At 39.3% G+C, this 14,614-nt stretch overlaps 1 protein-coding gene across 7 annotated transcripts in view; it reads right to left on the bottom strand.

The window, feature by feature from the left end:
* Positions 1-8,422: 8,422 nt before the first annotated feature.
* ZC3H11A (zinc finger CCCH-type containing 11A) overlaps positions 8,423-14,614 on the bottom strand; it is a 40,007-nt gene continuing 33,815 nt past the window's right edge. For 5 of the 7 annotated variants that reach the window (XM_089908252.1, XM_089908256.1, XM_089908248.1 and 2 more), the window contains 6 exons: positions 13,872-14,378; positions 13,283-13,362; positions 12,055-12,385; positions 11,270-11,436; positions 10,844-10,911; positions 8,423-10,427 (listed from right to left, as the gene is read on the bottom strand). In XM_089908252.1, coding sequence (XP_089764378.1) covers positions 10,169-10,427; positions 10,844-10,911; positions 11,270-11,436; positions 12,055-12,385; positions 13,283-13,362; positions 13,872-14,378 — 1,412 coding nt within the window. In that variant the 3' untranslated portion in view covers positions 8,423-10,168. The remainder of the gene's footprint in view (positions 10,428-10,843; positions 10,912-11,269; positions 11,437-12,054; positions 12,386-13,282; positions 13,363-13,871; positions 14,379-14,614) is intronic. The other 2 variants (XM_022593724.2, XM_022593725.2) reach the window with 2 other exon arrangements.

Genomic DNA, 14,614 nt, shown 5'->3' with positions numbered 1-14,614 from the left:
TGTAGCATGAAAACCCTGAAGTCTGATTTCTGGCCTCAAATCTGGCACTGTTATAGTGTGTGACCAAGATCCAGCCTTGGACTTCACTGGCGGCGCAGTGGTTGAGAATCCCCCTGCCAATGCAGGGGACACGGGTTCGAGCCCTGGCCCGGGAAGATCCCACATCCCGCGGAGCAACTAAGCCCGTGCGCCACAACTACTGAGCCTGTGCTCTAGAGCCTGCAAGCCACAACTACTGAGTCTGCGTGCTGTAACTACTGAAGCCCGCGAGCCTAGAGCCCCGGCTCTGCAACAGAAGCCACCGCAGTGAGAAGCCCGCGCACCGCAATGGAGAGCAGCCCCTGCTCGCCGCAACCAGAGAAAGCCCACATACGGCAATGAAGACCCAACGCAGCCAAAAATAAAATAAATACATAAATTTATTTTTTTTAAAAGTTATTCAGCCTTGCCATGTCTTGGCTTAGTTGTTACCAAAGTGGAGATAAAAATGTTCCTTCGGGGGCTTCCCTGGTGGCGCAGGGATTTAAGACTCCCGGCTCCCAGTGCAGGTGGCATGGCTTTGATCCCTGGTCAGGGAACTAGATCCCACATGCATGCCGCAGCTAAGAGTTCGCATGCTGCAACTAAGGAGCCCGCTGGCCACAGCTAAGACCTGGCACAACCAAAAAAGAAAGATCCTTCCTCATGGAGTTAAAGATTCAATGAAGTAGTAGTATACATGTGTACACATTAAGGTCTCAATGTTTGACCTTTCCTTTTCCTGGGTAACACAGCTGGAAGGGGAGGAGTTGGAATTTGTTAGGTTATGTTGTGGGCTGGCAGAAATTTCATTTAATTGGAATACCCATTTTATAGACAAGGAAACTGAAGCTCAGAGTTGAAGGGGCCCGTCAAAGGGGACACCACTTAGGGCAAGTAGCAAAATCCTAACTTGTTTAACTGAGGTTGTTACCAAACCAAACTTAGGTCCACTCAGCGGACGAGCAGTAAAGCCAAGCGGTTGACGCTGGTTTGTGATGAAGGAAAGTACAGTGTTTATTGTGAGGCCAAGCGAGGGGAACAGGCAGCTCACGCTCAAAAGACCCGAACTCCCCAGTGGCTTTTAGGAAAGGATTTTTAAAGACAAAGTAAGGGAGAGGCTTGCAGGTACATGATCAGCTCATGCACAATTCTCTGGGTGTTGAGGTAACCACGTGAGGTCACAGGGGTCAGCATTATCAATCCTCAGGCTCCAGGTGGTCTGGAGGCTAGGTGTTCATGGTCAAGATGCAGTTAGCTTCTTAGTTGTTTTGGTATCTGAAAAAAAACTCAAGGATATGGCTCAGGATATTATCTATAGCCCTTGACTTTGTTTTATGGCTAAACTATCATTATTTTGTCTTGCTTGACTGTTTTCCTTTGTTTCTGCATTTTCTCACTTCTCTGATTAAATTTACTCTTAGAAACTCAGGGAAGTCCTAGGAGGTTAAAGGTTTTCTATAAACAAGAGGCAGGAGATACAAGGGGGTCTGTCCCCTGGAAGGCCTTGCAGGGTCCTGCTCAGTTTCAAGGCCTTCTGTTTAATGAGGATAATATTAATGGCAACCTCATAAAAATGTGAGATCAAAGGATATGAAAGTGATTTTTTAAAAAGGGCTAGATGGGACTTCCCTTGTGGCACAGTGGATAAGACTCCATGCTCCCAGTGCAGGGAGCCCGGGTTCAAACCCTGGTCAGGGAACTAGATCCCACATGCATGCTGCAACTAAGAGTTCACATGCTGCAAATAAGGAACTGGAGAGCCACAACTCAGGAGCCTGCCTGCCACAACTAAGACCCAGAACAACCAAATAAATAAAAATAAAAAAAGAGAGAGCTAGAAAACACACGGAATAATTATTTCTTTTTAATCAGCCCCCCCAAAAACCAAATAGAGGGTCATGATGTGCGTGGAGTGAAGTTGAGATTTGCTGAATTTGAAGACAGTGTGACTAGAACACACCAGTATACCTATCCCATCTCATATGTAGAGATGCTTAGCTACTTGTTTTTGCATTTTCCTGTTTCTGAAGTCATGATTTCTAAACTTTTAAGGATTGATCTCTAAAACCAATCATTTGAATGATTATACAACTCATGAGAAGAGATCTACTATTTTTTTCTTAATGATTTTGGCCTTTTCCATTTAAATCTTTGATCCATCTAGAATTTATCCCAGTATATCCTAGAACTGATACAACTTTTAAAATTTCTAGGTGGCTACCCAGTTGTCCATCACTATTACAAAAAAATAATCCTTTGTTCCTCATTCAATTTTAAATTCCACTTTTATGATATACCAAGTATATGTGTGTGTGTAGGTATGTGTTTTTATGTATAGCATTTATATTTTGTTCAGTTGATCTTAGTGTCTATTTATAGACTAGTATCACTGTTATAAGTTTTGTAGCTTTATAATGTTTTCGTATTTACTAGGACTAGAAGTACATAGAATTTTCCTAGTTATTCTGGTTTTTCTTTAAAACTTTAGAATAAGCTTATCTAATTTTAAAAAATCCTTTTGGTATTTTTACTGTGATTACATTAAATCTAGAACAACTTAGAATTCTTTTTTTTTTTTTTTTGTGGTACGCGGGCCTCTCACTGTTGTGGCCTCTCCCGTTGCGGAGCACAGGCTCTGGACGCGCAGGCTCAGAGGCCATGGCTCATGGGCCCAGCCGCTCAGCGGCATGTGGGATCTTCCCGGACCAGGGCACGAACCCGTGTCCCCTGCATCGGCAGGCGGACTCTCAACCACTGCGCCACCAGGGAAGCCCCACAGAATTAATTTTTAAAAATCTAAGTACATGATGGCTTTCTATTTGTTCAAATTTTCCTTTGAGTCTTTGAGAAGTTTTTAGTTTTCTGTAGTTCTTAGTTTCTTCTTTCTAGTTCATCCAGTTTAATCATAGATATTTCATCTCTCTTGGTCTGAAAAATTGTCTTTTATTCAATTGTATGCTCTAACTGGTTTTTAAAAGAAAAGTAATACATTCAATTCTATAAAAATTATAAAGTTTTGCATCACTAAAAAGCCACCATAATAAGCAAAATGAGAAGATCTGGGAAAAGTATGTTTGCACCACATCAGAAAAGTGGGTAATTTTACTAATATATAAAGAACTCGAAAAAAAAAGTGCTGTGTAAGAAATATTCCAAAACTTAATGGCTTAAAACAGCATACTTTTTTTTTTTTTTAATTTGTGACCTTTGTGGGTCAAGAGTTAGGGCAGGGATCAGCTGGGTGATTTTTCTGCTTCAGATGGTCTAAGGCCTTGGCATGTGTATTTAGAAGGCTAGCCCCACCTGAGTCAGTCTCCATGTCTATATAGCCTCAGGGCCTCACCACATGGTCTCTCTGGCAGAGGAATATGCTTTATTATACGGGGGCCCAAGGCTCTAAGAAGCCAAAGCTGAAGCTAACAGCACCCTTTAAGGCCAGGCCTGGAACTAGTATAATGTTCACACCCCAGGCCAGGTTCAAGGGCTGGAAAAATAGAGCCCACCTCTTTATTGGAGGTGTATTAAAGAATTTGCAGCCAGTTCTAATCTGACACAAAGACCCAAAATAAAAATTGGCAATGGATATGAACAATCAGTTTTATAGCAAAGGAAATACAAATGGTCTTCAAAGGTATGAAAAGAGGTCAAACTTCACTCATTATAAAAGAAATGCAAACTAAACTATACTGAGAAATCATTTTCTCACTAGGTTGGCAAAGATCAAAAACTGGTGGTAATATACCTTATTAAGCTCCAATTCTAGACACTTGATCGTACAAACTTACATGTGTGAAATAATATAATCATTGCAGCATTGTTTAAAATACCAAGATGGGAAACAACCTAAACGTCTATCAATAGGAACTAGCTCAATTATTGCATGTTCATATAGTGTAACACTATGCAGCTATAATAAAAATTGCAGTTCTTTGTGTCCTGTTATGAAAAGATATCCAATATACAGTAAGAGAAAAAGTAAGCTATGATACATTTCAGATTAACTTCAGAATAATTTGGTGGAGCCAGCAGAGCTGGATCTTAGATGGGGCAAGCCTAAGGAATAAAATTTAAGGAGTCACACTTGCATGTACAAGTACAGCCCTGAGAGTGAGCACTTCCTTAAATTATGCCCAGGTACCTTGCTTGCCTCACCCTAGCCCCAGTCCTGGGGGCCAGAATAGGGGATGGATAGCTGGTATGGGTATAGGTGAAACAGGATTTGTCATGAATTTGTAATTCATAATTTAAAACTGTTCATAATAAATATAATAAAAGCAAGGTGCAGGATATCACGTTTTATATATAATATATAGAAGTATATTTGCTTATATGTGCCTGAAATATCTGTAGAATACCTGAGAAACTGAGAACATTGGTTTTGGAGGAGAAGTGGGTAGCTGGGGCAGGAGTAGGAGGGAGGATTTTTACTGTATACCCTTATACACATTTTGAAGTTTGAAACTTGTGAATGAATATCACCAATTCAATGAATTTATTAGATAGTGGAAAGTACTATGACATTTGTTTCCCTTTTTTTGTTCCAACTAATCATAATGTTCTTGTAAAATTTGAGATTTTCATGACATTCCCAAGGTATCTGCAAATGGCTGGTACACAGAGACATAGCCTGAGAATCACTGGTCCAAAGGGACATATCCTGAGAAGAGTCACCTCCAGGCCTTCTGAATATTGAAGAACATCCTTCCTCTCAGCTTAAAGTTTCTTGCATATCAACCAGGAGCCTCAAAACTTGCTGAATGAAGCATGACAAAGAATGGGGTTGGGAAGAGACAGGGGCAGCCTGACAAAGATCAACAGCCCTTGAAATGGGCAGCAAGTATTTATTGAATGCTTTCTGTTATTTTCCGAAGTGTGCCCCCCAAAATTCATGTGTTGAAGCTCTAAACCCCCAGTACCTCTAGAATGTGACTATTTGGAAATAGGCCCTTAAAGAGGAAATTAAGGTTAAATGAGGTCATATGGGTGGGCCCTAATCCAAGGTGACTAGTGTCCTTCTACCGAGAGATTAAAATACAGACAAGTATATGCAGAGGGAAGGCCATGCCTCATGTGAGGACACAGTGAGAAGGGGAACATCTGCAAACCAAATAGAAAGGACTCAGAAGAACCCAAACTAGCCAACACCATGATCTTGGAATTCTAGCACCCACAACTGTGAGAAAATATATTTATGTTGTTTAAGCCACCCAGGCTGTGGTATGTTGTTTTGGCCCTAACAAACTAATATACCTTCTATGTGCCAGACTTCTACTAGGTGCTGAGAATATATAGGTTAGTAAGAATCTCTATCTCAAGGAGTTTATACTCTGCTGATGGAGAGGTAAACAATTTCAAAACAATGAGGGTAAACAAAGAGTATATGTCTAGTAGACAGGCACCAGAGCCCAGTTTGGGGAGAGGGAGAACAGGGTATTATTGGAAGAGGTAACCTGGAAGTCATGGAGTGTGTAGGAATTAGCCAATGAAAAGAGGAGAAAAGAGACCTTTAAATAGAGGACAGCATTAACAAAGGCAAACAGCTAGAGACAGATTGGTGTATAAGGGAAGTCGACTGTCAGTAATTTTGCTAGTGTAGAGCATGAAGGGTGAGTGATGGAAGAGGCTGGTACAACAGGGCCTTACATGCTATTCTAAGGGACTTTAATTTTGGAGGGAAGGGGAAGGCACAGGAGGATTTCATGAAACAGTGACTCAGATTCACATTTAAAATAGATCCTTCTTTCTTTGTAAAAGACCAGTTTATTCCTTAGCCAAGAACAGCTGACAGCAAACTGAGCAAGAATGAGACAAGACAGACTCTGAGAATACCAACGGGATTGTCAGAGGTCACTAAAAACAAACCTTACCTGCTCAATTTTGGCTTCTTTTGCAGCTCAAATCATCTCCTGTGCTAAGCTACACAAAACTCCAGATCTAACACCTCAAGGAAAACTTCCCTGACCAGTCTTGAACTCGTTGATTTCTCACTCATCCCCTTTATAGACAGCATCATCCATTTATTTCTTGTACCCATTTCACTCTTGTTACTTTATCCTTAAAAGTATTTCAAAGGCAGAAGTTTACCTTATACTTAATCTATCCCTAGTGGCCAGCAGTGTTTAATGATGGTTAGAATTCATAATGTTCTGATTTGAGCCTCTTCAAGGGAAGGCAGTCCAAAACACTTTGCGGCAGTTATGCCGACGTACTTCACATTTCCTTACAGCTTTTCTAAACTTGACTACCTTCCTTGACCTCTCAACCTAAATAAGTGACCTCACTAATCAAATACACCTACCAGGGAAGGGTTCCTTCTTATTTAGCTTCTCCTTCCCCTTGAAATTTCTCCTCCTCCTCTGAGTGTTCTTGATCCATCCAATGTCCTATTTCAGTCATTTGTCTATTCAACAAACAGCAGTCTTTTTTTTTTTGGCCGTGCCATGCAGGATCTTAGTTCCCCAGCCAGGGATTGAACCCACGCCCCATACAGTGGGAAGTCCCACAGTAGTCTTTTACTTAATCATTTTTCCTCCTCTGCATTCTTCAGTCTGAATATCGGGTGTTCACACCCTTAACTCAGCAGGCTATTGCTTTACTCCTATCTGAACACAAATCAGTCACAGAATCTAAAGACCAAAAAGCCCAGGAACAGGCATTACCAAGTTTTAATCCACTGTTGCTCGTCACGATTGACTCAGACTCTGCAACACTTTCCCAATTAAATCCAACCAAACTTTACTAATAGGCCCACTCAGTAAATTTTATGACTCCTATTTTTTAAAATATAAAATTTTAATTGCTGTTCTTATTTATGGCCATTGTTTATACTGTCAATTTTATTGTACAATGTTAAGAAAATGGTCGGGTCTTTCCTGGTGGCGCGGTGGTTGGGAGTCTGCCTGCTAATGCAGGGGATGCGGGTTCGAGCCCTGGTCTGGGAGGATCCCATATGCCGCGGAGCAACTAGGCCCGTCAGCCACAATTGCTGAGCCTGCACGTCTGGAGCCTGTGCTCCGCAACAAGAGAGGCCGTGATAGTGACAGGCCCCCGCTTGCCACAACTAGAGAAAGCCCTCGCACAGAAACGAAGACCCAACACAGCAAAAATAATTAAAAACAAAAGTACCAATGCCACCGTGGATGTGAGGATTAGTCAATGCTTAAAAAAAAAAAAAAAAGAAAATGGCCAAGTATTTTGTGTTGATGCCTCTAACATTTTGCAATTCATATAAATTAGAGTTTGGAGAATAAATTATTAATGCAGTTAGATGTGTAGGTTGTGGAAACTTCCACAGACTTACTGAGCAGCTTTCAAAGACCAGATTTAAGAAAAAAAGAGTTCTTGAAAGGTTCAACGAATCAAACCCAACTGCACATAAAAATATACTTTCTTACTGTTGTATCTGAACACACTGATTCTGACACTCCAGTGGAGATAAAAAGCAGTAATCTTCCAAGGCAGTGTAGGATTTAGTGTCAAAATGGATATGTGAATTAAGAGGCACATAATAAGTACTCAATGTATGTTAGCTACTTTAGAGTGGTGTTACATAGCAACTGGAGACTACACAGTTCCTGTTGGTTCCTGACAAATTCAAAGCAAATATTTTAAAGAACTGCAGAAATATTCTGGCAAAATGAAGCCACAATTTTAGAAAAGGATCATAGAACTTTGATCAATATAGAGAACAAGCTTTATTTCTGAAACTGTAATTATTAAACATCGACCAAAGATTAGTTGAGATGAAAACAAACTATGTTCTGGTCGTATGTGAGAGGATCCACTGGAACTTGAGGTTAAGGCCAGAACTTTAAGGATCATTTATTGAGACAAATACATGAGCTGCAAATTATCTTGAAAGTTCTGGCTATGCTATGACCAAGTTCTACAACATGTGGGCCCTTTGAAAACCATCATCACTCAACACTGAACACACAATCTGTTCTGCTTTCTGTGAAAAGTTGACTCAACTTTTTGGGGACTACTTTTAGACTATTTGGGAAAATCTATATTCTCTGGTAAATTAAAAATTTATATGTATTCCCATAACAAAAAACTGGACTTTCCTGAAGTAAAAATTTTATATGCCTTCATGCTTGAAAATTCTAAATTGTTGGAACCATCTAAGATCACTTCTAAACCCTCTCTCCTTTAAAAAAATTAATGACATTACTCGAGTTACAATGCTAATGGCTAAGTATCAGTGTCAGAAAAAATCCTCACATATAATAGTATTTATTCTTACCTAAAGCAAATGCAGCTAAAACTGAGCATACTTGTGGAGAAGTCTGGCAGTATGTCTTTGTAAAAGGTTTCTAAAGACCAATAGTATCTGTGAAACTGGGCCTCTATTGAGGCAGATCCCAGGCTGAAGTGATGTACGACTACTTAACTCATAACATCAAGACTTTCCTACACCAGCTTTATTTAAAACACAAATAAAGTATTTCTCTTTATGTAATGGCAAATGGTTCAAATAATGCTGAAAATGAATCATTGACTAATACACAGCTTTAAATATGAAACAAAATTATTTTTAAAAAAGCAAAAGAATAAAGGTTATATACAAAAGGGACCTGGAATCTACAAGCCGATTCCAAAAATGAAATGAGTAGAAAATCTGCGGTGAAACCAGAACATTCCACCCTTGCTTTGGAGAAGGGCTATTAGATAACATTCAGTCAGCTGAAGATGGATTGGTAGAGAAGTGTCTATACATAAATTTCAAGTCAGTTTTGCTTGTGTAGAATCATCCAGATCTTCCCAAAACTGAATGGGCAATCCTGTGGCTTTCTTCCTTTTCCATATTCCCAAAAACGCTACATGAAGTTCAACTCTTGATGAGCCGCTTACAACAGCAGTTCCTTAGGAGCCAACATGACAGGTGGGTCAGATTTCCCTATGAGAAACAAAACCGGCCACCTATAGCAAAATATCAAAATGGGCAGGTCCTTTCCTCTTCCTTCTGATTTTGCACAGTATGTCTCCTTTCAAGACTATTATCCCCATCATACTTGTTCCTTCACAGTCTAAACCTTGAGGTGATATGAAGGAGACCAACATCAAGAAAAGAAAATTCAATTCGGAAATGAAGAAAACTGGAAGGTATACAATACACCCCCAGAGCATCTTGATAATCCCTGCTACTGTACAATTCAGCATACTGCTACAGTCCATAGATAAATAATGGCAGCTTGAATGAGTTCATTTCCGCCCCCCTCAGGTGTTTAAAGGGCACCAAATAAATACTGGGCAAGAGGAGTTTGCTAGGAGAATTAGAAATTAAAAGTTAACCAATTTTTATCCCTGTGATAATTCAATGCTAGTAAGGTGGCAAGTACTGAAGAAGAGAAGGGACAACTTTCTTACTAAAAAATAAATTCCTGTAATCATTATGTCACCATCTCTTATTAAGAATCCAAGGAATCCCAGAAATAGAAAATTAGTTTCAGAGGACCCCTGAGGCACTTTAAAGCCTTAAAAAATTACAGTAATAATAAATCAGCTACTGCTCTTCAGAGGCTTACAGAGCAGTAGAAGCATGAAAATCACATCCAAAAAGTTATGTCCAGATTACAGGTTTCCTGAGCTGCTCAGCTGTCTCTAGAAGCTTAGTTGAATTTTCCAAATACCTTTAAAAAGACGTACAATTTAACACAGACTGAGTGGATTTTTTTGTTTAGTGGTGGCATGAAATTTGGTCCTTAATGGTAGCAGCTGTCTTCATCCTTTTCAAACTCAGGTAACAGTAGGTACATTAGGATAATACATAAAAGAAATAATACAACAATGGGGGAAAAAGCCAAAACTGACAAACACCTCAAGGAGTCACTAAGTTTTCTTGTACCCTTTCACTTAGGTCTCCCGCTCAGTCTTTTTGTGGAGAGAGGGGTAAGACAGAACTTTTTTCTCAAAGATGCTAAACAATGGCATCAAATGGACAAAACGACTACCAAGGGACTTTAAAAATCTGACCCCAAGGAATCCAGAACACACATGGATAATTCAGAGGTATATTTCTTATTTGGGGAAAATTCTAGACTAAAGAAATGATCATTTTGGATAAATGTTATAATAGATGAAACTAAGTCCAGTTTTTGGTGAGTCTTTTTTTTGTGTTTTTGTTTTAAATGTTCTACTACAACCTTCAGCTATCAATCATTTCTGATAGCTCAAGCAGAAGGTCATCTTCATCCTTCCCAGGATCCAGGTCAATCTCAGCTTCTAATTTGCCTCCTGAAATCTCCCATATTAATTTCTCAAAATCATCCTCCATAGACAGTAGCGGCTTCCCTGTTGAGGCAGAGCTGAGTCGGCGAGTTTTTGTGGCCACCTGGGATGAGGAAGGGCCAGATACTTCTGGTGGGGAAGGATCTGAAGAGGACTGGGTTGGAGGCAGCACAAAACTGTAAGAAAAAAAAACCCAAAGGATTATTAGATGATTGCCCTTCATCAATGGTTGGCTGGACCACCCAGTCTCAGGTACACAAAGAATTTTAGCAAAGAGTTGTTTCTGAAGACACACATAAACAAAGAATTGTTTTACTGATTTGGGATAAAGCATTTTCATCCTTTAAAGGAGAATCCAGACAGGTGTTTAAAAACTGTTTTCAATAATACAGGCAAAATATAAACAACAGCACCAAAAGAGAACAGCAACCTTGAATATCATGTTTTCCTGCAATTAATATGAAGTTTAGCAGATTTATTTAGATGTGGCTAAACTGTAAATTTTTCAAATTATTTAGCAGTGTTATTCTCTACAGAGCATAAACAATAATAGCGGCCTAAACTTTGGTTAAACAGAATCGCAAGGTATTACCTGTCTCTAGGTTTTTCTGTCTCAGGCACAGTGACTGATTTGTCTTCAGAGAGAAGTGGGACAACAGCCTACAAAAGTGAGAGTAAGGTAATTCAGTGGGAGAGTCAGGCTTTTAAATTTGAGCGGTTTCATTTTCTCTGCTGCCTTCTTAGAACCATTCTTTAAGCCTGGGAATCCAAGAATAAATCCAAAGACTGAGGGTACAAATAAGCAAAATATCTTAATTAGGTTAAAAAAAAAAAATTCACCCTGCCACTGCAAATGTTTAAGCTGTAAACATAATATACAGTAACAACCTAAACAACTAAAATGCTTAGGAATTGACAAACTATTACACATAATACAGAGAGAGCTAACAGAGAATTCATCTTGCCCACTTTCCTACCACACAGACTAAAGCACCACTGAGGTGGATTTCCTTCTTACCACAGCTGCTTTTTTGGCTGGGCTTTTCTGCAGGACACTGCTGGAGGTGAGTGGTTTCACAGATGCAATGACAGCAGAGTGGGCCTCCACTGCCCTGCGTTTTTGGGCCACTTTGTGTGATGAGACAACTTTAGCCACAGATGGCTTCACATTCATTTTAGGTTTAGCTACAAGACAGAAAACATCTGATTAAAAGCTAGAATAATCCCCTTTTTACATGGAGAATAACTCAGAATATCAAAATTCCTTCTCAGCAATTTAGAAACAGCACAAATAAGTAAAAAAACGAACCAACCAACTAACCAAAAAAGAAACCTAGACTGAAAATGATCCACCAGCAATCTGCACTACACTTGGTCGTAATATATACACACACACGTGTATATATATACACACATGTATCTACATACGTGTGTGTGCATGTACATATATGTATACACACACACACACTCTCCCCTCTCTCTCTCTCTCAAACAATTCCTTTCAGTGCCTCTTGAATTTGCTACTGCTCTTTGCTTCCCTGGTGTTTTTCTCCTTCAAAACCAGAGGGAAAAGGCACCATGGAAAGTTTTAGACAAAGCCTTATAAACAGCAATTTTAAATTGTGAAAAAGGAACTCATCTAGTCTTTCTGTCTTTTTAAATAGAATTTTCAGAAATATTACTACCCACCTGTGTGACCAGTATACAAAGGCAAATGAAATTCAACCCAATTATTGCCAGGCAGTCACTGAAACTTGGTAATTTTGAAATTCTAAAGCAAAATGCACTAGAAAAAACATTCACCTTTACCCCTTTTTTCCAAGGTCTGTGTTGCACCTTTCACATTCAGTTTTGAGTGCCCAATCCCTGAGGTTTCCACCTCTGTCTTCTGGGATATCTTTGAATGAGGCCGTTTAGTCAGGAGCCGTGTGATGTCTGGCACGGTAGCGAGCACTGGTTTCTCTGCTAACTGGGTGTTGCAAGTGTCTAAATCTCCCCGAAGGAGTGTCAAAACTGATTTTTCCTTCTGTGAGGTTCCCTTCTCCGACAGTTTCTGCACATGCTTTTCTCTCACTGTCTCACATCTCTTGACTTGAATTTTAGTGATGTCAACTGCTGCGGTCTCATCTGAAGTCTATGGATAAATTTAAACGACAGAATTAAAATCTAGTGCCTCCAACAACCTGTATGATGATAATTATTGTTTATAAGTTACCAAGCTAACATCTAAGTCAAGCAAAGTTTCACATGATCTAGAACACAAGAGCTTTTGCCTTTTATATGATATTAAATAGAAAGATCAAGATAAAAGATTAAAGATGTGTGGAACAACAAAAACCCAAATTCTATAAGCTAGACTATCATGACCGTAAGTCTAACACAAATGGTTCCTAATCAGACACTTGCACAAAAATGTATGTACAAAGACGTTCATTATCTTAACTGGGTAAAACAAAATCCAGTCCAGAAACAGACTATATTTGTGTAATAGAACACTACGTGGCCGGTAAAAGCAATTGTCTTGAAGAATTATTAATATGGTAAAGTCAAAGCAGGCTGCAAAATGATACACTGTAGAGTTCTCACCTATGTTCTAAATATGAGTTAAACATTAAACAAGTTCACGTACATACATATACAAAGAAAAGGCCTGAAAGAAATGCATCAAAAAAACTAAGGGTGGTGACATCTGGAATGTGGAATTATAGGGTTCCTCATTCTTTTTAAAAAATAAAAATTCCTGAGTTTTATAAATGAGTAGCATTACTCTCAAAGGCAAGGGAAAACTTAGTTTAAAAAATATGAATGGCCAATTAAAAACAACTTTAAAAGGGCAGAAAACACCGATATACACAGAAGTACAGAAAACTCTCATAGAAAATTATAAGCATAGTGAAAGACTGTTTACCTGGATATATCAGTGAAGTGTTAAATAGGAAACTTATAAACTAAAACTAAAAAGCACATATACCATTCATCTAGCCTTTGCTTGCCATGGACAAAATTATAAAATGATTCTAAATAAACTCACCTCTTTAGCCTCTGTTCTAGTAACACTGCTCTGAGAAGCAACAACACTTTCTTCTTTAAGTTTCCTCTCTTCTTTTATACCTAGATTCACATTAAACACATCACTAGTAATTTTATTCATGCTGCAACCTTGTAACAGATGAAGTTAAACAAAACTTTTCTTAATAAAAGTAATGATAAGATAGGACAAATAAAAATTGTGGACAAAATCTATTTAGTCCTCAAACAGATTCAAAATGCACATTAAAATATCAAGGTCTATATACAGTTGTTGTAAAGAAAGAGCTTTAACAACTTTTTTGGGGGATGGGGTGGGGGTGGGTGCTGGCACGCCTCACAGCTTGTGGGATCTTAGTTCCCCAACCAGGGATCGAACCCATACCCCCTGCAGTGGAAGCACAGATTCCTAACCACTGGACTGCCAGCTTAACTTCTTTCAGTGCCCAGCTTAACTTCTTTTAATCCAGTGGTTTTCAAAGTTATCTGAGTAAAGAAAAGTTCTCACAGAATTCCTATGAATATCCTGTAGAATACTGCCCTTTGAAATATTATCTGGGGAAGTGGTACTACAGACCAAGTTCTTTTGTTACCTGTTCTTTTAGTGATCTGGAGAAGCCGTCTTGCCCCCGGGGTGGCCTCAGGCTGAGGCTGGGAGCTGGTTCTGCTCTCAGAACTCTGCTGCACCCTCAGAGCCTTCTCCAGTTTAATTTCCTCCAGCGTCTTGATATGCACTTCCTGCATAGACTTCGCTCTACCTGCAGGTTCCTCTGACTGTCCTCTGCTGGCTACTACAGGTGGCAAAACCACTGTTTTTTTAATTTCATTATCAGTCTTTAGCTTGATGCAGGTTACGTCCTTTTTGCTTTTTTGTCTCTCTGCTTCCTGCTGCCGGTGTTTCTTTTCAGCCAAGACCTCAGAGAATGTTTTGATTCGGACAGTGGAGGAGGTTCTTGTTCCTGTTGTAGAATCATCAACTTTTGAAGGTCCTTCTGTCTTGAGTTTAGTTTGCAACTCTCCACGTTTTTGACTGGCTCTTTCGAGAAGAATTTCTTCTAATGTCTTCACGTGGATCTCACCAACTTTAGTAACTCTCTCTGCTTTCATGGGGGAAAAACAAATCACTGTACTTGGATTTCATCTCCTAATGACTTATGATCTCTCTATTCTTGGATCAGGACAGAGTCCAATAGAGTGGTATCACTTAGGCAAGCAATTAAAATGGTCAAAAGCACATTAGTTTCAATCTCAATTTTAGATAGTGGCCCTCAAGGAAAACTCTTAGGAGGCAAAAATTAGTGATTTGGATTGCTATTCAGAAGCTTATTCTTGAGGA

Source organism: Delphinapterus leucas, chromosome 1, assembly GCF_059928025.1.
Source record: "Delphinapterus leucas isolate spDelLeu-1000000601 "Yukka" chromosome 1, BTC_Dleu_Yukka2, whole genome shotgun sequence".
Classification (NCBI taxonomy): domain Eukaryota; kingdom Metazoa; phylum Chordata; class Mammalia; order Artiodactyla; family Monodontidae; genus Delphinapterus; species Delphinapterus leucas.
Note: the sequence above shows the minus strand (reverse complement) of the source record. Positions and strands in the feature narration are given on the sequence as shown.